The sequence below is a fragment of the Seriola dumerili genome, unplaced genomic scaffold (assembly GCF_002260705.1).
Source record: "Seriola dumerili isolate Sdu_G_001 unplaced genomic scaffold, Sdu_1.0 BDQW01000822.1, whole genome shotgun sequence".
NCBI classification, from domain to species: domain Eukaryota; kingdom Metazoa; phylum Chordata; class Actinopteri; order Carangiformes; family Carangidae; genus Seriola; species Seriola dumerili.
In genome coordinates this window covers 632718-655056 of record NW_019175077.1, presented here as the reverse complement: position 1 = coordinate 655056, position 22339 = coordinate 632718, and the positions used below count along the sequence as shown (strand labels likewise).

At 39.2% G+C, this 22339-nt stretch overlaps 1 protein-coding gene across 3 annotated transcripts in view; it reads left to right on the top strand.

Moving 5' to 3' along the window:
• pip4k2a (phosphatidylinositol-5-phosphate 4-kinase type 2 alpha) overlaps nucleotides 1-22339 on the top strand; it is a 28757-nt gene that overhangs the window by 4607 nt on the left and 1811 nt on the right. Inside the window, exons 2-10 of one of the 3 annotated variants that reach the window (XM_022766248.1) lie at nucleotides 9823-9920; nucleotides 10118-10214; nucleotides 11877-12029; nucleotides 12695-12841; nucleotides 13458-13496; nucleotides 17686-17799; nucleotides 21190-21303; nucleotides 21687-21927; nucleotides 22213-22316. In XM_022766248.1, the coding sequence (XP_022621969.1) occupies nucleotides 9823-9920; nucleotides 10118-10214; nucleotides 11877-12029; nucleotides 12695-12841; nucleotides 13458-13496; nucleotides 17686-17799; nucleotides 21190-21303; nucleotides 21687-21927; nucleotides 22213-22316 (1107 nt within the window). Of the gene's footprint in view, nucleotides 1-9822; nucleotides 9921-10117; nucleotides 10215-11876; nucleotides 12030-12694; nucleotides 12842-13457; nucleotides 13497-17682; nucleotides 17800-21189; nucleotides 21304-21686; nucleotides 21928-22212; nucleotides 22317-22339 lie in introns of all 3 variants that reach the window. The other 2 variants (XM_022766247.1, XM_022766249.1) reach the window with 2 other exon arrangements.

Below are 22339 nucleotides of genomic sequence, written 5' to 3'. Positions count from 1 at the left end.
ACGCTCAAACTAGAGTCTACAAGATTGATCTCAAACTCATCATCACAAAAGCATTTCCTGGTTCTAAGTCTGCATGACATTACAAATAAAAAATACGCTTTGTCTCTTTAGGTCCTATTTTTTGCTGTTCACAAATTAGGATGAATAAAGAAACACTCCTTATGAGTTATTACAAATGCAAGTTTAACAGTGATTCACATCTATATTTCAGTAAATTCTACCACAAAAGTCCAGAGTGTGCTGCTGGAATAGAAATATGTCAGAATGTGTTCGACTGTTGGCCTTTGTGTAGATTTGTCACCGTTTGGAAAGCTGCATCATCACAGTTTAAGGCACCAACTGTTAAATCGTAGCTATGAGTACTGTGGCTCATAACGTGCTGTTGCATGTCACCTGCTCCTGTCCTTTTGAAGTGAAGCGGACAGTTGTGTTGAGTTGATGATTTCATGTGGCTTTACATTATCACAGGCCTAAAGAAGGAAAAATGTTATAAAAAATGACATTTTGTTTAAAAGTATGGTGCCACTCAACTGACATTTCAAGAAAAAAACAGCCATTCATTTTATGTAGCAGTGCAGGTAGAAAAGTGTGAGTTGTTCAGTTTCAGTTTCCCTCTTTAGCATACAATTAGAAAATGAAATAAAAACTTTTTGTTCATATTTTCTCAGAAGACTTTGAATAGTATAGACAAATCTTATGCAAGTCTAAATTTTAAGTCTTTTCTTCCCTTTTCATTTTGGGCTTCCTTAGGTTTACTTTAGTTTTTCTTAGTGTCACTCCTTTATTTCTGTACTTCCATTAAACTCTCCCCAGCCTGCAGGTTCATTCACTATTTTTGTCATAGCCCCTTTTTGTGTCATTCTGTCTATCTGGCTCACTTTCATTCCCTGCCCCTCTCTCTCCCCTTTCTTTGTTCTTTCCTGCCTCTCTGTCTGACTCAGAGTAGCTGAGTCTGGTTCTGTGGATTGCATAAGATGGGGTTTCTATAAATATCTGCTGGAGTGACCTACAGCTAATATGTGTGATGATTATGGTTGAGGAAAACAGAAAAGCTCGAGCCTTACATCCTGGCACCCTCTGGCAGTGACAGATAGAAGAACTTGTGGAAGCGTCTTGTGGTTTGTTCCAGTATGCATCTCCAAAAACCTTTTAAGGACAACATTTTCTTTTGTGTTTGCTCCTGCATTAATGCAGATATTTATGCATATGCTTGCTTGTGTATGTTTGTTTGTGTGTGTGTCCTTCACCGCAGTCACTGCTATGGCGCGCTACTTGGCAGAATGTGATGCGACGTGTTGCTGAGTAGCTTGATTCACTCAGCAGGACAAGCCATATATCATAAGCCTGTTTGTTGCACAGTCAGTCCAAACCACTATATCCTTTAATAGTTGGCCTTTCGCAGCACTGACTTTACAATAGTCCTGCTGAGCTGTCTGCATGTGTGTGTCCGTCTGTGTCTATGTGTGTGCGGATGTGTTGATGACAACTATAATTTCTGTGTTACCTTTTTTTACCTTAGTCATCTGTTATTTACTGTTTCAACACTGATAGGAGCATGTCTGGTGCAAAACGAATTAGCCTCAGAGAATGCTTACATTGAATAATATTTGTCTTAATTATACACTGTTGGGGTTTGGTATACCTGGCATACTGTACTGTAAGACTTGGAAACACACATTTCCTTCCTTCAGCACTTGTGAGTGTGACTGACACTGACTAAAATAGACTTAAATGACCTGTTAGTACCTGATGTGAATGCTGACGTCTCACAATTCAAGGGATGAATACTTTAAGCTTTTAATTATGCTGAAGGTGTCTTACTCAGGTAGTTGGTTGCATTTGTCCAAGGCCCTGTTTTTTCTCTCTATGTCTCTGTCTCTTTCACTTACACACACACACACACACTCACACACACACACACACACACACACACACACACACACACACACACACACAGATGCAGCAGTCCGTTTACCTTACCACTGTTCCACTTTTATTGTCAGTCTGTCCTCATTATGGCTGACCTCTCTTTGCTGAGGCTGTTAGCAGGAGGAACATGGGAGTAACGGCTCACCCCGACACTGAAGTTGTCAAAGGTCCTCCACAGAATTAGGTCACATACAGGCTGTCATGGTCAGGGCTGATCATTGTGTGTGGTTTAAAGTAGCAGATATACTCACCTTTACTTAGAATTACATGAAAACATTTTCTTTAAGTGCTGCTACACCAGTTATAAGACATACATACAATTAAGGCATTTGAAATTAAAATGTATGGCCACTTTCTATGTTAAATATCTTACAAAGTGCTTTGATCAGTTGTTTACGTAGATATGATTTATCAGACTTTTCCTTGAGATTCTATATTTATTGATAATCAAAATTACTTATGATGAGGTAAATTTCCCAGACTCCACAGTTTTTTTCTACCCGCCCTGTTATATATTTATTTCTTTTTATGGCCTAGCCAATAAATCCCTGACATATACACACCCAGACATCATTGTTGTGCTGTGTGTAGGGCTTTCCTCCTAAAAGGGCTTCATTTGTACTCTGGGGTTAGCTGTATTTGTCTTTATGTGGATATTGTTTGAATTGCTACATACAGTACTAAGAATGGTTCTGGGATTCATAACAGGTCAGGTAATGATGTAATAGCCTTGTTAAGTGGTCAGTGAAAGGTCAAGTCCACACTGAGTACAATCTACCACGGCTATATGTGACCTTTGATGCCCACTATCTGACTGTTAAAGGGTAAATGTCCATCTCACTGGGTGTATCTAAACTGTATATGAATATCTTCGTGGTGTACAAATATCTGTAACGTTGTGGTCAGGAAGTATATCACACATATGGACAAGTTGATTAAGGCTCAATAGTTATTTTTTTGAGTCATTCCCTAAAAAGTGCAAGACTGTTGACGTTGGTGGTTGATGTGTGTGTGTTACTTGGGACAACATTTTGAAGTGCATGTTGATGAGTTCAGAAGCTGTCGCTGTGAAAAAAAAGTTACTACAAAAACAGCAGTAGTGAATTGATTGGAGTCTAGCTTTTGCCAGATTGCAAAACCACGTCTAGTGTATTTACACTCCAACATATTGGTTAATTGCATGATCAGTCAGTCTTGATTACATTTTAATCAGAGCCACTTACACTCAATATGTTGCAAATAGGCTTAGAGGAAGCGCATGGTAGTGTGCCATTCACTCTAGGAGTAGCTTCTTTAGAAAACATCCCACTTCCCCCATATAATTGACAGCTTCACACTAGAACATTGGCTATGCTGCAAGATGACTCCAATATACAGTATCACATACTGATGATGTTCTCCCACTTTCCCTCTCTCTCTGTGGCTGTCAGCTAAAACATGTTTTTCTCACCTATCCTTTCTATCTTTACGGTTCTGATTTGTTAGCTCTTTGTGAGCTCTTTGTCTGATGATGTTTTTATGGATTGTTCTGGATTTGTTTACCTCCCTGACTCTTGCTACATTCAAGGTAAAATTGCAAGAGCAGAAGGAAACCATGAGCTATATACATTTAAAAATTTATATTTAAATCCAGTCCAATTCAAAATAAACCCAAAAGCTCGGAGTCCATGAGTGTAGCAAACATCTCGAGACCAGACTGGAGGCTGAGTTCAACTTCAGACTAAGTATATAAAAATTTGTGTTTTTTTTTAAAGTCTAGGTTAGGACCAAAAAGTAAAATATGCGAATGTTAGAATGGGATGCCATCTCAGTGAGAGTTAAAGCACATATTGATTTGTGAGAGATTCTGTTTTGTTGGGCTGCAATGTGGTATTGTGGAATTACAGCTTGGACATGGAGAAACCTAAGTACATTTGATGTACACTTAGTAAATAGAATAAAAAATACTATAGCTCAGATGGTGACCACTCCAAGCATTTATTTGTTTTGTTTTTTTTGGGGTTTTTTTGAGACCATAGCTTTGGGAGACATGGAGTGTGCAATATAAAGCATGGAGGGCACAAAATAAACAGCAGTGATATATCAGCAGGCCATGCTAAATATTGTTACTTTGTCACATACATTTTTAGCAACTCTTTAGCTACTCTCTCAAAGGTATACCACAGCAGTAAAGAGCTGTGATTGTTTCAAAACTGAACATATACAATGTCTTGTTCTGAGAAGGCAATGTGGGACATATCCTAATACTAGAGATGTTTTGATCCCATTTTTTTCCTTACTGTACCAATACTGATTCCAATACCTGAGCTTGTGCACCACCCGATACCGAGCTGTATACAGAGCTATATACTACTAACCCTGTATGGATGTGATATGATTTCTATCATTGTTTAATGACATGGCTCTGGTTAAACACTTTGTAAAACATGAAAGAAATACACAAATGCCATAGAATCTCTCTTATAACAGTGGATACTGCTTATAGTAATCACAGTTGCAGTGGTCAACCACTTATATGAATCAAAAAGCTTGAGACAGAGTCATTACTATAGAAATGCTGTCTTATAATTTGGCTACACAGTGCAACTTCCTATGTAGGCTGTTGTTTTGGAGCAGCAAATAAGAATTGATTTCTGGGAAAACTGCTGTTTCATCTGAGTGTAAAACTATAAAGTTTATCAATACATTGTATGGTAATGGATTGATCCATAGACGATTGCCAAGCAAGTATTTTAGGCAGTATCTGAGGCATTTCCGATACTAGTATCAGAATAAGGACAAATTCTGTCCAAATCTTTGTGCCACATTCATGCTCATGCTGACATTCTTTTCTCAGAGATAATTTGTCAAACACCACAGGACACTATTTAAAAATGTTTAGGAAACTATTTAAGGAGCAATCTAAAGCAGACTGGAGCTACTGTTTTAGCCACAATAATTTTAATTGAAGAATACATTTTCTGAATAATTTATCATAATAATTTTATTAAAACATTCTGCTTGCTGTAGTCTAAATGGGGTTTCTGTAGCTGAATTATGTAGTGGAAAAATAGCATATAAATAAAGATTGGATTGGGTAGTGTCTGAAGATTTTGTTATTGAAGGACTCCAGTTGGAATGGGTGGAAAAAACTATGATCTTTGACCTTTACTAACAGAGATACATTTCAAGAGGAACTTGACAGAATTGCCACATCACAGTAAGATTTTTACATGAGGAACACATTGTAGTTGTAGCTTCAAAGTCAGAAACTGCGTTATCAGAAATTAAAAAAGATAAAAACAGATGACAGTCATAGATTTCCTGTTCATTGTCAAATGTCTCCCTCCAGGCTGCATATCCTGATGGCATGCCTGATTAGTCTTGTGTCTTTCATTTTCAACTCTGGGTGAGGCTTCTCTCAACTTTAATATTTTCATCACCTTTCTATATCTTGTGCATAATGACCCAATAGTTTATGTTGTTGGATCCAGGTTTTTGTACCAAGTGGTAAAGGTGTTAGAATCTCTGTGCTGTCAACACTATTAGTGGGCTGTCATCTGCTAAGAGCAAGTCATCCATCTGTAATTGTTCAGAGAGATAACACTATGCCATGCTGCTGACAGAGCACGCTCTCTTCACCAACTTCCTGTCCAACGGAGCAACAGCACACACTTGCTTCACTCTGGGCCGGAAAACCAGTCTTCATCACCATGGAGACAAACAGGAAGCGGTGGTGTGAAATTTGTCTGCAAGTTTGATAGCTCCAGGAAGATAAGCAGATATGCTGCTTATGATTAAACAAAACATAAAAGCATAACTATGCTCAAGATAGAAATCATGACAAGAGCTTCAGCAGATAAAATAGGAGCGCTACACACGTTATTTAATGTGGATTAGGTGCTCAAAGTGATGGTCAGGTCAATATACTGGATTAGCTGCACCTCTGTGTAGGTACCGGCAAAAACTTTTAGCCGCAGGGCAACAGTAGTACAATGTTAAAACTCAAAGCTCTGCCTACTATCCAAACCAATAATGACTGTCAAAAGCATTTTGTGGAAATAGGGTGAAATAGGGTGAAATAGTGATTTTGTCACAGGCTCCCATTCTCTCTTTTACAGTTTTTACTGTAGTATGCATTTAATTGCAGGAGAACAATTGCCATCAAAACAAATTGTTTTCTTGGCCTACTCTAGGGACCTATTATATTTCTTTTTATCCAACAGATATTTCCACCCCATGTTTATATGTGCATGTATTTGTGTTAACAATTTTTGTTGCTGTGACTTATGTGCATTAACATTCAGTATACTAGTTACCTCACTGTGCGTGTGTGTGTGTGTATGTGTGTGTGTGTGTGTGTGTGTGTGTGTGTGTGTGTGTGTGCGTGCGCGTTCGTGCTTTTGTGTGTGTGCGTTCATGCGCGTGTGTGTGTGTGTGCTTGGTAAGATCTGGCATTGTCTCTGCCCTTGTTTGAAACACAGCTTTGTTGATGAGGTGACATCTCCCCACAGAGTACCCAGAATGCATCTGTGCAATAGCATCACTGTGACGTTGGCGCCTGTCACACCAGGGCACTTAAACATACAAGGATATGGCATCTGTGGACATGGATCCTCTGCTTGCACTGTCTCGCTTATGCCCTCATTTTGATATTTAAAAAAAAAAATATGCTTCTTCCATGCCTTCTTCCCTTTTTAGATACACTTTCTTCTCTTTTTTCAGACATGTTTTGTTCTCTTGTCTTTATCTCAGATGTTTCCTTCCTAAAAATTCTCATCTGTTGTTAATCCTACTTCTGATGCACAGTAATGCTATGTTCTCATCCTCCTTTTATTTCTTTTTTTCCCCATTTCTTTCAATTGCTTGAAAGCCTATAATGATCCTGAAGAATATTTTGAGTACAGAGATATCCAGTGTGAATTGTAACTCTCAACTCCACTAAGACAGCAGTATAGTGGTATAGCCAAAGTAAACAGCCTTGAAATGATACTGTGCTCAATGAGTACACGTTTGCTGAGCTGGTTAAATGAAAAGTTGTAACAGTGGACAAAGACAGAGCTTTGCACATCATTGGACAAGTTTTGCAGAGCTCAGCAGTAAGGTTTGTTTTACACTTGACCAGTCAAGCCAGTAGGTCAGAGTTCTTTTTTTATTCACATTTTATTCACTGAATAATAAATAGAATTGAAACAATTCTCTGAATCTAAGCATTACTATTAAAATAGGTTGTCCTTGGAAGATTACCTACTTGATCGCATGGCCTCTTAAATTAGTAAATGTCAGTGGCTGAATCACTGTATTAAAAAGCTAGAGTTTTAATGTTAAGGATTGCTCAATAGTTCATAAGACTTCTACTCATATGATTGAACTGTTCAGTCAGAAATCTGGGACTAGTTCCCCAAAAAGCCTCTGGTGTAAACTCTCTCCCAGTGGTTGAGTGCCTTTCCACTATTCCACTGGCCCGCTCTCATAATTGATGTAGTTTTTGTGCTGTGGTACCCAGGATAGACAGCAGTGGAGAAGGCAGCAGGGATATATAATTACTACAGATATAATTTTGAAATTGGTAACATTGATTGTCTGTTTTATCACATTGTGGAGATGATGGCATGTTGTGTTTAAAATAATATCAATCCTGTACTGTAGGAACTGTCTGTTGGCAGCCTCCAAGTAAAGCAGATTGGACTGGCTCACTTTTAAAAGCACAAACAATTAAACACACTCAATACCCAAGAGCTGGCAGCAAGTAGCCCTTATGCTGGCAAAAGTGGTTAGCTGAAAATCTCCCATCACACAGATATGCCAGACTGAACCAATGTATAATTCGGGTTGGTATATGCTGGTTGTAAACACCGTGAATATCCAATTTAAAGCTTTACTAAATGCAAAATGTTGGCATTGGTCCCAAACAAAACAAAATGAGCTTGTTTGTTTTGAAGATGTATTTTTGTGTTGATCCTGTTGCTGTATCTTGTGTTATACCAAAAATTAATACAACTTGGCTAACATGTTTAAGGCATACGATGTTAAAAAGCACACTTCTTAACGGTCACCTGAAGTATGCTAAATGCTTTCATGGGTCAGTCATGCTGAGGCCATTCTCTGCACCATCTGCTGTAACACTTCTACAGCATTACAGGGCTATGGACAATCCCCAGTGGTAAAAAAAAAATATGGGCTACCTCTTCTAAGGCAGCAGCTAGAATAGTGATATGACATCACCTCTTCTTTGTCCGGGCAATCCTAGCTGTGAGCAATGTACAAAGCTTATAGTACATTTGGGACTGTACAGGAGAGAGACACACATACATTTTATGATAATGTTACAATCAATCAGAGTATTTGACTTCATTCTGTACACCTAGATTACAAGTGTGATTGGTGGAATGACTATTAATAGATTCAAGCAACCTGCCAGCAGCCCTGCCTCGGGCCAACAATAAATACGTAAGCACACACACACACACACCCATCATATGCGTATCAAGCTGTGCCTGAGTCATAACAAATGTCAGGTCTATGTATTACAGGAATGTGATGCATGGTCAGCTCCAAATGGAAACTCCTGCAATGTACCTTATGTGTTTGAAGCCCCACTGTTTATTCATTTTACAAGGTTTATTCAAGCCTCAAGTAATTTAGCATTTTGTTGAATGTTAATCGTGGCCATAAATGTGCAGTCAGAATGATTTGAGTGTTCATAATCTAACTCACCTGATAGCCCATAACATCTAGTTTAATTATCATCATACATAAGATTCAAATATGCCACATGCCATTGCCACATGCCATTCTGAAAACATGAGCTCTCCTAAAACTCAAAATCATGATTCCTTCTTTCAGTCGCATGTCGCATCTTGTCTTGCTCTTTTAGAACTTCAGCAGTTCTGGCAACATTTCCACTTGCCTTTCCCCTATAGTTATCCTTCAGCCCTGTAGGCTGCATCATCCTGAAAAGCTAATCTATAAACTGGTCACATCACAAGGTGTTCTGTGCTGAAGATTGGTATTGAGTAATGACCTGGACCAGAACTCCTGGCCTGAATCATAAATTAGTCCTGATAACAGATTGCTTTGATTGGGGGGGGGGGGGGTACACAGGTGCAAATATATCTTTTTGCCTGTTATACTTGCTTTATTGTTGTATAAAGCAGCACCACTTTTTACTCAGTTATGAGATGGCAGAAAAAAATTACATTAATGATGTGAGTAGCTTTTGTGCTGCAAGGTGGTGGAAGTTGGCACCGACTGTCATCTTGGCCAACTGCTTCACCCTTTTATGGACACCCTAACCACATACATGTGGGAAGTGCTCTTACACTGACTGTCTTTTCAGAAATAGGATATAGCCATCTGAGCATTCATGGGAAGTTCTGTGAGTGTCGACCTTTGTGCCTGTATGGTGAACCGTGCACTTTATTGGTTTGGATAATATTGCATTGTGAAAAAGGTTACATGAGTTTAGCTGTGAAGTACACAGATAGCATGTGGTTGATATTTGCAGAATCCCTGTGTTGAGATTTTTGAGATGCTCCAGTAACATGTTGTAGGAAATATTAAAAAAGAAAACTGGTATTTTGTATTTTGATCACAGTGGCAGTGTTGGGTAATGGTTGCAAAGCTTCACATCAGATGCTGTGTTGTCCAGATGAAGTTAATGTTCTCTTTCTCCTTTCAGTGTTGATCCCACCGATCTTTAGATTATGTTTGTCAGCAGTTATGATCTTTGTCAATGTTTTGTCTATATTGCCTCAGTGATTTATTCATTTTTTCCCTGAGTATCCCAAGGCTGTTAGATTCCAGACTTCTAGCATGTCTAATGTGATGTGATTTTACTGACATATTTTAGACTAGTCTGTCTTCCTAGATAAATCACTGATCTCTCCTTCATTCCTATGTTTTTCTGCCCAGATAAATGAATTAAGCCATGTTCAGATTCCCATCATGCTCATGCCAGATGACTTCAAAGCCTATTCTAAGATCAAAGTGGACAACCACCTCTTCAACAAGTAAGGTCTTTTTACGTATATTTTATAATCATGGTATTTCACAAAACTTATGACACTATGAAATATATTTTATGTTCAAGATTTTTTTAAATATTCTTTAGTACTCACAGCATCTCATCAAAATATATCATTTGTATTGTCTGATTTTTATAAGTGTGTGTGTTTGTGTATTTGTTTGTGTGTGTGTGTATGCACAGGGAGAACATGCCCAGCCATTTCAAGTTCAAGGAGTACTGCCCTCTGGTGTTTCGAAACCTCAGAGAGAGGTTTGGCATCGACGATCAGGACTTCTTGGTATGACAAGATAGTGTCACAAATGACAAGCCGAGCAACATTATTACCCCTCTGGGTTAAGTGCCTAGTTTCTTTTGTCATCTTTGTACAACCTGATTGGTGTGAATTGCCACACAATAGAGTGCCAACTACTATAGACAGTCACATAATTTTACAGGCAATACAGTACCAAAAAAACGCAGCCACCCCGTACTGCAAGCAAACACATGTAACTGTTCCAAAACAAATGTGATCACAGTCTTAACTAGGAAAGTGTTGCTCTATTGCGCTTTTTCCTTTCCCTCTTTTGTTTCAGACCACTCCATGTCTGCCTTTATTTTCCACTCTTTCCTAGTAAATCCCCATTCCCAGTGCAGGCAGTGAGTTGGCAGCATTTGGAGGTCATTGTGTCCCAGCTCAGTGCAGCTGTCCTTCTCACATGTTTACATTGGGGTTCGGATGGCTGCAGTGAGTGGGCAGTCAGGGGTGTTAAGACACTGGCCAGTGCAAAGGGATGTTGCAACATTCTCAACATTAAACTACTTCATTACACGAGGCACTAGTCACATTGTGGTCAAAAGCTTTATTGGTTAGTTCTTTTTTTTTTTTTTTACCTTGCTTTAAAACCAGCCTATTGGCATTATTTCTAATTACACTGGTAATATTCCTTATTATAGCCAATGGGTACCACCAGCTGCAAGGCTGCTCTTTTGATGAGATGCAGCAGTAATCATTAGCTTTAATGAGCAGTGCTAGCTGTATTAAATTAAGTTTTGGTTGGGTAACTAAAGTGCAAACAGATTAAACTTTTTCCCCACATTATAATAAATGCATGATGGGGAAAATGACCAACTAAAACAAAAACACTGGGATTACTTTGAAAGCTTTTCATCTATGCCAGCCTCAGGCAAAGGGCCTCTTAAACATTTTCAGCCTGTGTTCCACCAGGACCTGGACTATAGGTGGGCTTCTTTTTGTTCATGATTTAAGGAACCTCCACACACAAGACTGCAACAATTTTTTGGGTTTAAACACGAGAAAGAAATACATCTTAACAATTGTTTTAGCATGTACCTCAATGGTTAGTTGTCACTCAATTCAAGCAATTGATGCTAAGAGTTGAAGAGGGGAGAGGGAACTAAGGGCAGAGGACACTGGGAATTCTTAGAGAATGAGGCATTGAGCCAGGGGTGTTGGATCATGTTACTTTTGAGCTCCAAAGTCTGGGCAGCAGCTGTTTGTGTCTGTGTGTAGCTGTGGACAGGCAGCAGGCGTAGGGGTCAGAATCCCATATGTTTAGAGTGGAGACTGGGAGCTGGTCAGACACAAAGAAGGCAGGACATGCTATGTTGAGAGCTTCATCTAAATACACTGGAAGAGTAGTTCTGTTAAGCATTCAAGTAAATGAGAAAATGTAATTTCACCATCAGCTATCTAAACATGAGAGGCCAATATGGATTTGACTCTTTTCAGTCTTTTCAATATTTTCTGTATTTAGTGAAACGGACGAACGTAAAATACAAGCAATGAAGACATGATCTTAGTTCTCTCAAGAGAACTGCTGATAATGGATGAGCAAGGGTTGTCAAAAAGCAGAGAAGACAAACTGCTGATATTTTAGCGTGTACATCCTGTTAAACATAGTTATTGTTTCCTTTTTGTCTTTGCTCTGTATGTTTGCAGAACTCTCTGACACGTAGTGCTCCCTTGAACAGCGAGGCCCAGGGACGGAGCGGGGCCCGCTTCCACACTTCTTATGACAAACGCTATGTTATCAAGACCATCAGCAGCGAGGATGTGGCCGAAATGCATAACATTCTAAAGAAATACCATCAGGTGATAACAGCCTATCATGCAGTAATATTGACTAATTCAAGCCTGGACTCTTCCATGAAGTAGGCTTTCTAAAACCATGTGTCTTTTATAAACTAAAAATACCTCAGTAAGAGAATTTGACAGTATTAATCCCTTTACACAAGTCAAGCACTTTTCACTATGTGCCCGGTAGTATAATGTCCACATTAATGATGCAAGTTTACCACTTTTGCTGTACCTATTGATTTTGGGTTGGTCAAAAAGTGTAAGGATTACAGGGCGCCCCAGTGGATCACCTGGTAGAGCACATACCATGAAGGATCGGTCCTTAACGCAGCAGCCCGGGTTCGAGTCTGGCCCAAGGCCTGTTTACTGGATGTCATCCCCTTTCTCTCTCCCCAACTTTCCTGTCTCTCTCTCACTGCAGCTATAATAAAGGCAGAAATGCCCCATAATAACTTTTGTGAAGCTACAAATTCATGTAATTTCCCAGGACAACCATTTTAGTTGGTTAGAGCCCTCTATTTATCACCTTGGAGTTCATCACAGAACAATGCTAAATCATTATGCTGTGTTTTATAAACCTTTTTTCTATTTCTTACAGTCTCACTTCTAATGCAGACAGTAAGCGCCTGTTATGACTATAAAAGGGCGATAAATTGATATTCCTCATTCTCTTTTAATAGTTCATTGTGGAGTGCCATGGCAACACACTTCTGCCTCAGTTTCTGGGGATGTACCGGCTCACCGTGGATGGAGATGAGACTTACATGATTGTTACACGCAATGTCTTCTCCCACCGCCTTTCTGTCTACAAAAAATATGATCTCAAGGTAAAAGGGGAGAAGGGGAGAACAGAGCAAGAAAAAAAAGGAAGCAAGAAAAGGAATAATTATCAGATAGGGCACAAATATGTGAAGAAGTGATGAAACTCTAGTCTTTAGTTGCACTACTCTAGTCCCTTCCCCTTACTCCTCATTTTTTCAACAACCTGTTTTCAGTGGCCATGAAACAAAACAGTATAAATTGGACTTTTTTTTTTGTTTTTTTCCTCCCAAAAATCACAAAAAGGCCTGTTTGTAGTTCAGATGTTTTATAAAAGCTTGAGTACAAGTAATCATGTGTGAATTTACCCATAATTGGTCAAATGAGGTTTGGTTGTGTGTTTAACAAAATAGACATTAGCCATTGGTTAGTAAATGTTGTAAAACAGGGTAGAGTGTCAGGCTGACAGGTAACCTGTCTCAGGACAGAGTGAAGCCATTTTAAGCCATTGCACCTTGCGTGCCTTACTGGTTGAGCCTCTGTGTTCAGGCATGCACAAGTGTTATGAGTATCTGCAGGAATGAGTGTAAGAAGGGTGGTAAGGAAAAGACTAAAGCAAGACTTTCCAGTGCTTCTAGTTACAACTGGGTTATGGAAAGTAATTTCCTTTCTTGTTTTTTCTAGGGTTCCACTGTGGCAAGGGAGGCCAGCGACAAGGAGAAGGTACAGACACCTATCGTGAGCCGTGATCCACTGTTGTACAGTACATAACCACAAGTTTAAACTTCAGCACAGTCAGACCTCCTAACCTTTACTATATGCTTTAAACAGACATTAAGATTATAACAATAATAATGATAATAATGACAGATTTTGTAAAGAAAGAATAAAATCAGATCGCTACAATTTAAAGGTGCATCAAACTAACACAGCAACAGTCAGAGACTTGTCATAAATTTACAAGCAAATCAAATGATATAAGACAAACCACACCTCCAGCATGTTTTGAAGCATCTCTGGAATATTTTAGGTATTCGCTCCTCATCTGTCTCTTAGAACTGATGCGTTACAGGTGTATCAATCCACACCAACAGTACATTATTGCATTTCGATAAGCAAACAACTTCTTTATTTTTTTGTTGTGCGCTTAGTGAAGCTTTCTCCCACTTCCTTGATGTTGTGGAGTAAATAAAACAAAAGAATCAGTAAGCATAAACAATATCCATTTCTTCTTCTTGTATTACTCCTCACATAGCTAACTTGAAAACTATTTTTGGCCGTTGAACAGACCGCTGTCCTTTCAGCATGTCAGGAGGTATGTTGCAGAAAGGACAGCTGGTTCTGGTGACAATGGAAGTCGGAGTCATGTGTGGATTGAACAGATGGGCACTTGCGCACCGCTGACAACTCAATTCTGATGTCATTTTTGTGTAAGGAACAAGGGCAATTAAAAAGTGTTCAGGAACTGGCGAACATTGTTTTACAAGTACACTTAACATGAAACTTAGAAACTTCATTTCATGTCATTTAAACACTGATGTAATGCCTCTAAAAAACAGAGTCAGTTATTCTGCTTGAACTCCATGTCCATTAAAAGCCATGTGGACGCTTAGAGAATGAGAAAAAGAACTGTGTTTCCAGTGGTTTCAATGACCAACACAGCTTCAAATAATTCCAGGCGTACTGTCATCAACCAAATGACCCAACTAACACAATTTTGGTGTCTGTTTTTAATTCCCTTTGGGTGGGGATGACGGTAGCAAATATCCATCTCCTTCAGTTAGCACCTACTTCATCACCTCATTCCCTTCTAGCCCCTGCACGCTCTTTGTGTTTCTTTAATTTGCTTCATCCCTTCTAACCTCGCTTCTGCTGTTCCATCAGTTCCCCTGCTTGCTGTCTGTGTGTGAAAGATTGAGAGTTGTGTGTGTGTGTGTGTTTGTGTGTGTGTGTGTGTGTGTGGGGGGCGTTGGGTTTAGAGTTTTATTCAATCAGAGATTGTCTCACATTTGAGGGTAGTCCTGTCTTTAATGTGTTTTCTATATACATATATATGTTACTCTGTGTGTGTGAGTGTGAGAGAGAGAGAGAGAGAGAGAGAGCAGTATATATGAGCAAGAGATTTTGTGTGTTTGACAGTAAAGGAAATGTTGCTGTTTGTTGTGAGAGACTGGCTGTTTTGAGTTTGTGGCTCTTGGACAAAGTCACCTGTCAAATATAAATTGTCACTAAAATTGTGAAGGACCTTATGGGTCACTGTGCTTCCTGTTAAAATTGTATCAGCTAACAATTAGATAAATGCTTTTTTTGTGTGATGAAAGTTGCTGACAGCATCCGCTGTGACTTCGGAGTACTGTTCTTTTGACCTGTTAGCTCTGCATTATTGGAAGGGGATGGCTGTCCAAAGTTATTTTTTTCATTGCATGTCTCCACATGTCATTCTGCAAAGGTTTGTCTGACCTTGAAAAAGTTATAGGAGACTTCCACAGTTTCGACCCAGAGGGGTTTGAACTTTCCACCAGGTTTTACAGGGGCTTAATCATGTGGCACCATGCAATCAGGCATGGCAGACTTTAGGGAATCCCCAAACTAAATATAGCCTACTGTAAATGGAAGAAGAAACAAAACATTATTGGGGTTAAAACAGATGAGTGGAAGAACAAAGCAGCTGAGGATTTAACACACATGAACCTACTGCGTGACCTGTCTGCAGCTTAGCTGTTTGTGAAACACCATTTACAGTCTAGCAACAGATGTTTAGAAGCAACATGATGAATTTCCCAAGCTAACATGAATGAAGATTTTCCAACACTAACTACGACCTACTCTTCAACTCACAAATTAATACAAGTTGTTGCTGTTAGTTTATGGAAATTTCTGTGGTTGTTTTACCATTAATGAAATGCAGCTAATAAGCATGACACAGTAATTGCCACCATAGCTGAAGCCTTTTACTGTTTTTACATGCATGCAGAATGCAAAATAGAGTAGATGATCACACAAATACTTCTGAATGTGCACACCGGACTTACAACAGGTCTCAGAGACACAACAAGGCTCAGACACTATAGACAAGGATCTGACAACACATCCTGGTATCTCCACATGAAACACCTTTGTACATACAGACATGCTTAATTTAACCCGCAGTTACTCTCTAAAAGTGCTTGGTGGCTGTGAATAAATGTTTTTCCTTCAAAGAATTCCTCTGTTGTTAAAGTTCAGTATGTGAACATTACACTATCACTAGTTCACATTAGTGTGAACACTCACACACACTGCAGCTGGCCAATAAATTAAAGAAGAAGGTAAATCAAGCCAAATGAAAGAGGAAAATAATGTCTTTTGTTCAGAAGGTACAGTGTGTGTATGTGTGTGTGTGTGTATGTGTGTGTGCATATATATGTGTATATATATATATATATATATATATATGTATATATATATGTATGTATGTGTGTATATATATCTATATAGATATATATATGTATATATGTATATAGAGATATATATGTATAGATATAAATTGCTTCACACACACAAACAACAAGCATGGCAGGATTCTCTCCTGACTGCATGACCGTCTCCCTTTCATGCATGCATCTGCATGGTATATAATGTTGTTCTGCATCTTTTTTGAAGTTACATTATTTCTAACACATTCCAATGTGTATGAACACCAGCCCCCATTCTGTTGCACATTGTGAAGTTGTTTTTTTTCTACCCACATACATGTTTTTTTGGGGTTTTTTTTTATAAAATACATTTTGCAGTTCTTGTAGCTGCTGTCCCAGGGTTTTGGTAATGAAACAACAATTGGCTTTCTGACATATCTTATTGTACAGCATTTTACCCAGCAAATGATCAGTGGGTTTACAATTTAGTTTTTTTTTCTCCTCAAATTATCTTAACTAGAACCCAAACTAGGCAAATTTGGCCTTACTGACCCCATCAAATCATACTTATTTAATTTTGTGGTTAAGCACAAAAACCTGTCTATGACCCTTTTAGGACACTGACCCACGATTTAGCAAACACTGGTGTAGGAGATTTTGCGTTCGCGTTTTTTTTTTTTTTTTTGTGACCTGGAAAATATAGAGGTTGTGTTTGTATGTTATTAAATAGCTACTGGTCCTTGGTTTGTGGAATATCTCCTGTGTCTCCTCTAGGTCTCTGCACAGTAGCGTTCTGCTACAGTTGTTTGCTGTTTTTGTTTATTCTCCTCTCTCTCTCCTCACACCAGCGCCGGCTGGTATCTCCGTTGGGGGCACATGGCTTTAATGTGTCGGTATGACTGAGTGTGAAGTGCCTTGATATTTTATTAGTAGTCCCTTATCCAGTATTGTAAGCTCATAGAAATAGCACCACACCTGAATAGATGTTTGGCAGAACACAGGTTCATAGAATGCAATTTAGTTTAAAGTTGTTTCCTTTCTCTGCTTCTAGCTCCTAGTATCCCGTAGCAATACCAGGCTGTTTCCTTTCTCTACCAGTCTTAATGCCAGTGTAGCCAGACCAGAGTCATTTATACAATACAATTCTTAAATTAAGAAAGTTAGTCATAATTTTTCGGGACAGAGTCTACAATTTAATTTAAGATTTAATACATAATAAAAATAGTGTAATTCCAAAAATTAGATTGTCAGCGAAAAAACCTGTTGGACACGGATCTACACTTTCTTTACCCAGCCATTGTAAAGTTATCTAATATTCTAAACATCTAGACTGGTCATATGGATCTTTCGCGTTGATGCCCTTTCCAACCCTCTACCAATTTGAAACAAACAATTGTGTTCTGTTACATTTTAAACACTTTGCCTTTACTTCCAACTTCCTTCCTCCCTTCCTCTCTCCTTTCTTCTCTCCTCTCCTCTCCCCCACCGTCCCTCCCTCGCTCCCCCTTTTCTAGCAGCCGCCCCCACCAGAGGATGTGCCCCCGCGGCCCAAATCTGGTAACGTTCAGCAAAGGCTGCAAACACTGCGGATTGCCACGCGCTTTTACTGCGCCATGAAACACGTAAGAGATGTAAGAGAACCAGGGCTCATATACCAGGCATGATCTATTAAACCAATCTTATTTTATTGTTATTTTTTGTACGGCCGAGCATTTTCGTTTCCTCGTCTTCTCCAGGCTGATACACAGTTATTTCAAGGCCATATTTTTCACAATTTTCATCCATTTGCAACCACCTTTTGCTCAACTTGTCAGCAAGTTCAGTTTTAGTTTGCCAGACGGTTCATTTTTGTTCCCACCATTCACTCAACGGAACCTACATGTATCCGAAACACTGGAGAGCAAGAAGTGGAAGAGTAAGGCCCGCAGCATTGATGGGAGGGACACAAAAAAAAACAAAAAAAACAATCAGGAGCCAGAGATGAAAAGAGAAAATATATACTTAGAGATTATTAATGTCAGAGAGAGAATTTCTTGTTGGATAAAACTCAAACTATCTAGCGAGTTACAGAAAATCAAAATGTTCTATAGTGCAAATTCATAAGCAAATGACATTAACCAACCTGTGCTAACTAGAGCAGTAATAAGGACATAAAGTTCACATTATGATTTGTCCTCTAAACCAGTGAAGAATAGTTACTGAAAAGTTCAAAGCAACATTTAATAATTGTCTGTGTTGAAGAGAACCCTTAAGAGCAATATAGTGCAGAAATGATTTCCTGGCTCCATGTCCTGCACCCTACTGCACTTTGTTTTGTAAGTGGATGAGCAGGTGCCTTAGGACATTAGTTAAAAGCTAGTCTAAGAGATGAGTCAGGCTTGTGCTGGGGATGGGAGGGGGGCTGTAATTTAGTTTTTTTTTGTTTTGTTTTTTTTCGTTTTTAGAATATCCACAGCCTTCAGAGATACGTATTTGCATCCTTAATGCATATCCCTGTGTCCTCAGAGTGTTGCCTGTGTTTCCCAAAACAGTTGTCCAGCATTTGACACAGTGGCTTTAGATATCCTGGCTTTAATGCAACATTTGACGAACGCATTTAGGTTCAAACTACTTGAAGCACATTTGATTTATTGTTTATGCTTAGTTTACATTCGCCATAAACGTTTTGTTTTAAAGAGCAATTTGCTACACAGCTTAGACTGGTGTGCTCACATTTAACTGTTCAAATAAACACATGAAGTGCTTGCTTCATATGCCTTGCATGTCGACGTGGTTGATATGAATCTGCTGATTTGATTTGCAAGTGATCAAAGTATTCCACAAAAGTTTTAACGGACCTGATGGTGAACGTTAATCTGCATCTGACAGCATCAGTAGGAACATACAGTAACTGGATACAACGGTCTAGGAACAACCCAATGTTCTCATACAACAAATCCTACAGAGAGGCACAGCTTTGTTGCTCTGAGACAAAAAGATATCAACATTGTCAAAGGCCCAGAACCATTTTCCAACCAGCAGATGAGATACAAGAAATAAAAGGAAAGAAATGAGACTTGCTTTTTAAACCTGGGCAGGAATTCCCCAGTCACACAGCTTTGTAAGGCTCATCCACAACCCGCTCTTTCTTCCTACCTCTAATATGTATTTCTGTTCTTCTACCTAAATGTAGTGTACCACTCAAGAGTCAGACGCATTTCATCTCAGTCATTGTAATAGAGAAAATCAGCAACAGGCCAACAAGTGGAATCCTATGCATGACTGGAAGAAAGTGTAAGATGCAGTGAACCAGTTAGAATGACAATTGCGTGGAAATGAAAGACAGTTGAAAATGGATTTGGAGAAAGATGGATGAATGTGCGAGCTGAGCTGTCAGTTTAGGTGACAGGCCTGTACAATGCTTTCAGGTCATGTTCACTCTTTGGGGTCAGCCTTACGTTGCGTCCTCCATTTACTTTTTTATGTCACATCTATATTCAGTCTAGCAAGTTGTTCATCCCATATTTATTGCAAATTGGAGGTCCATGTCTGTATATATATATGCTCAAATGTCCCATTTCGTGAGATGTATTCATATGTGTTCATATGTGTAAAGGTGTATTCTGTGTATGTACTGTATGTGTGTCAGTGTGTGCTGTCCAAGCTCATTCTAGTGCTATCAAGTGCTGTTATGTGTTGCTGCTCTTCTCCTGCTACCATAGAAACACTGTAGTAGCTAAACTGCTGCTGCTGCCCTGTTACCTCATTTCCTGCTCTCTTTTTTTTCTCAGTGACTCAGAACTAGGCTCTTTCCCACTCACATAACACCTCTTCCCCCTACAGACTGCTGGCAGTTCTGCAGCCTGGTTTAGGAGACCGTTAATCCCAGTAGATAGACATTTAAATAGGAAACTGCTACATTCTGGTTGTAGGCTGAATAGTGGGAATCCGTCAGAAAGCTGGCTTTACAGAGCAATAAGACATAGTTTATATTAGCCGCAAACCACAGTCTGGTTTCCGAAAAGCATCTAAGATGATCAAGGTTTGTATAAATTGTCTAAGGAAGAATGTACTCTATTGATTTGATTGAACTGATAAAAATGGATGCTTTTCGGTGTCCAGCCCAGTGCTAATAAGGATGTTTCATGGCTTTGAGTTGGACGTCCAACAACAACTTTTTTTTTTCAGACAGTGTATGGATCTACCAGATGCATTTTTAATGCAAAAATGTCCAAACCTGTGTCACAAAAATACTGAGTGCCCTGTGTTTCACGGTGCTGAGAAGTGAATATAGTTCGCTATAAACAATAAGGAAAATATGTAAATCAGTGCATCGGATGGATCTGTGCCCTGCTGTCAGCATGCTGCATGTACTGTTTTATACAGTCAAATCATTTAGCTTGAAAAGAGGTCAGCCTTGGTTTGGACAGACTGCCTGTACTTTGTTGGCCAACTCATTTTACCAGTAATATATGTTGTATTTGGCTGAATCAGACAGGCTTATCTAACAAACCACAGGCTCAGAGCCTCATTATGTCAGTAGGGTATTTCAACATGCAGGATTGTCTCGTCAGGAAGATACATTTAAACACAATGTTGACATGACTCATTTCTAGGATCAGGATTAATCTTTGTCATCATGCATTTTGAAATACCCCCCGATTTTTACAGTTGAACAAGATTGCAATATGCTATCTTATAGTACTGTTGAATAACACATACAGTATGTTAAAATGTTAATGTTTATTCTGGGGAAAAAAGGATGAAGAACGCTGATGCTAGTGTTACTGCTTTTCGTAAATCTTTTCTTCCTATTCAGTTTTTGACCATTTTGTCAAATAGCTCAACCGATATTGAAATGTATTTAAGGATTCAAACTGTGCGATTGGATGAACTGATATTTGTTAAAATCACTTGATTTAAGCACCAGAATTCTGACACATTTTTGCCCAGGTCTACCATGCTTCTCAGGTTTGAACAGCTTAGTGTTGTGGTTTTGACTGTTTTTCATTTGGTCGCTAATCTCCAATACTAATGGGCAGGCCAAGGAGCTGCCCACCTACAAGGACAATGACTTCATCAATGATGGGCAGAAGATCTACATCAACGAGGAGAACAAGAAAATGTTCCTGGAGAAACTTAGGAAAGATGTGGAGGTATGTGTTCACAATTAGATATGATTGAAAATATGGTTTTCTGATAGCTCAGTGTGAACATCATCAAAATGTTCAGGTAGATTTACTTAGCTTGGCAACTTATGTTGTCAATTGCTTTGAATGTATTTATTGTAGCAAGATGTATCTTGTAAATAAATATATGTATAAAATATGTAAATAAATATTTTGAGGCAGGATGTCTAGTTATAAAGCCCACCCATCCCACAGTGTAATCTCTTTCTGTCATGCTTAATGCATTTCCTCCTTCTCTGGCTCCACTCTTTCAACTTTCCCTCCATTCTACTCTTTGCTATCTATTCCCCTCCCATCTTCACACATGCTTTTATTTCCTGTGCTCGCCTATCTTCTTCCATCGTCCTCAGTTCCTGGCCCAGCTGAAGCTCATGGACTACAGTCTGCTGGTGGGGATCCACGATGTGGAGCGATCTGAGCAGGAGGAGGTGGAGAGCGAGGACAATGAGGCTGAGGAGGAGGGGGAGAGTGACGGAGGGGGCATTGGGACGCCCCCCGACAGCCCCAGCAACACCTTGGACAGCACCAAGCCTCTGTCACCTGGAGAGTTCGATCCTGCCATCGATGTCTATGCCATCAAAAGCAATGAGAGTGAGTAGCCAAGTGCATGTGCTTTTCAGGCTTATGGCACAATGTTAAATACATTACCCCTGCTGTGTGAGGGTTGTATTTAACAGTTATATAAAAAATAATAAATACAGTACTGAGAGCTCCCCCTACTGGGTGTTGTTTTCATTCTAGTTGTCAGGCCTACTGCAGTCAAAAAGTCTCTCAAGGATTTTGTTTGTCATATTGAGCAGTGGCTGATTTTCTTTCTTGGCATTGCTGTGCAGATATATAGATTCTCATTTATGGTGCGTTTGTTTTAAACTTCAGGTGCTCCCAGGAAGGAAGTTTACTTCATGGCTGTCATAGACATCCTGCAGCATTATGATGCCAAGAAGAAAGCTGCCCATGCCGCCAAGACTGTCAAACATGGGGTGTGTAGTTGCATACAAGAATT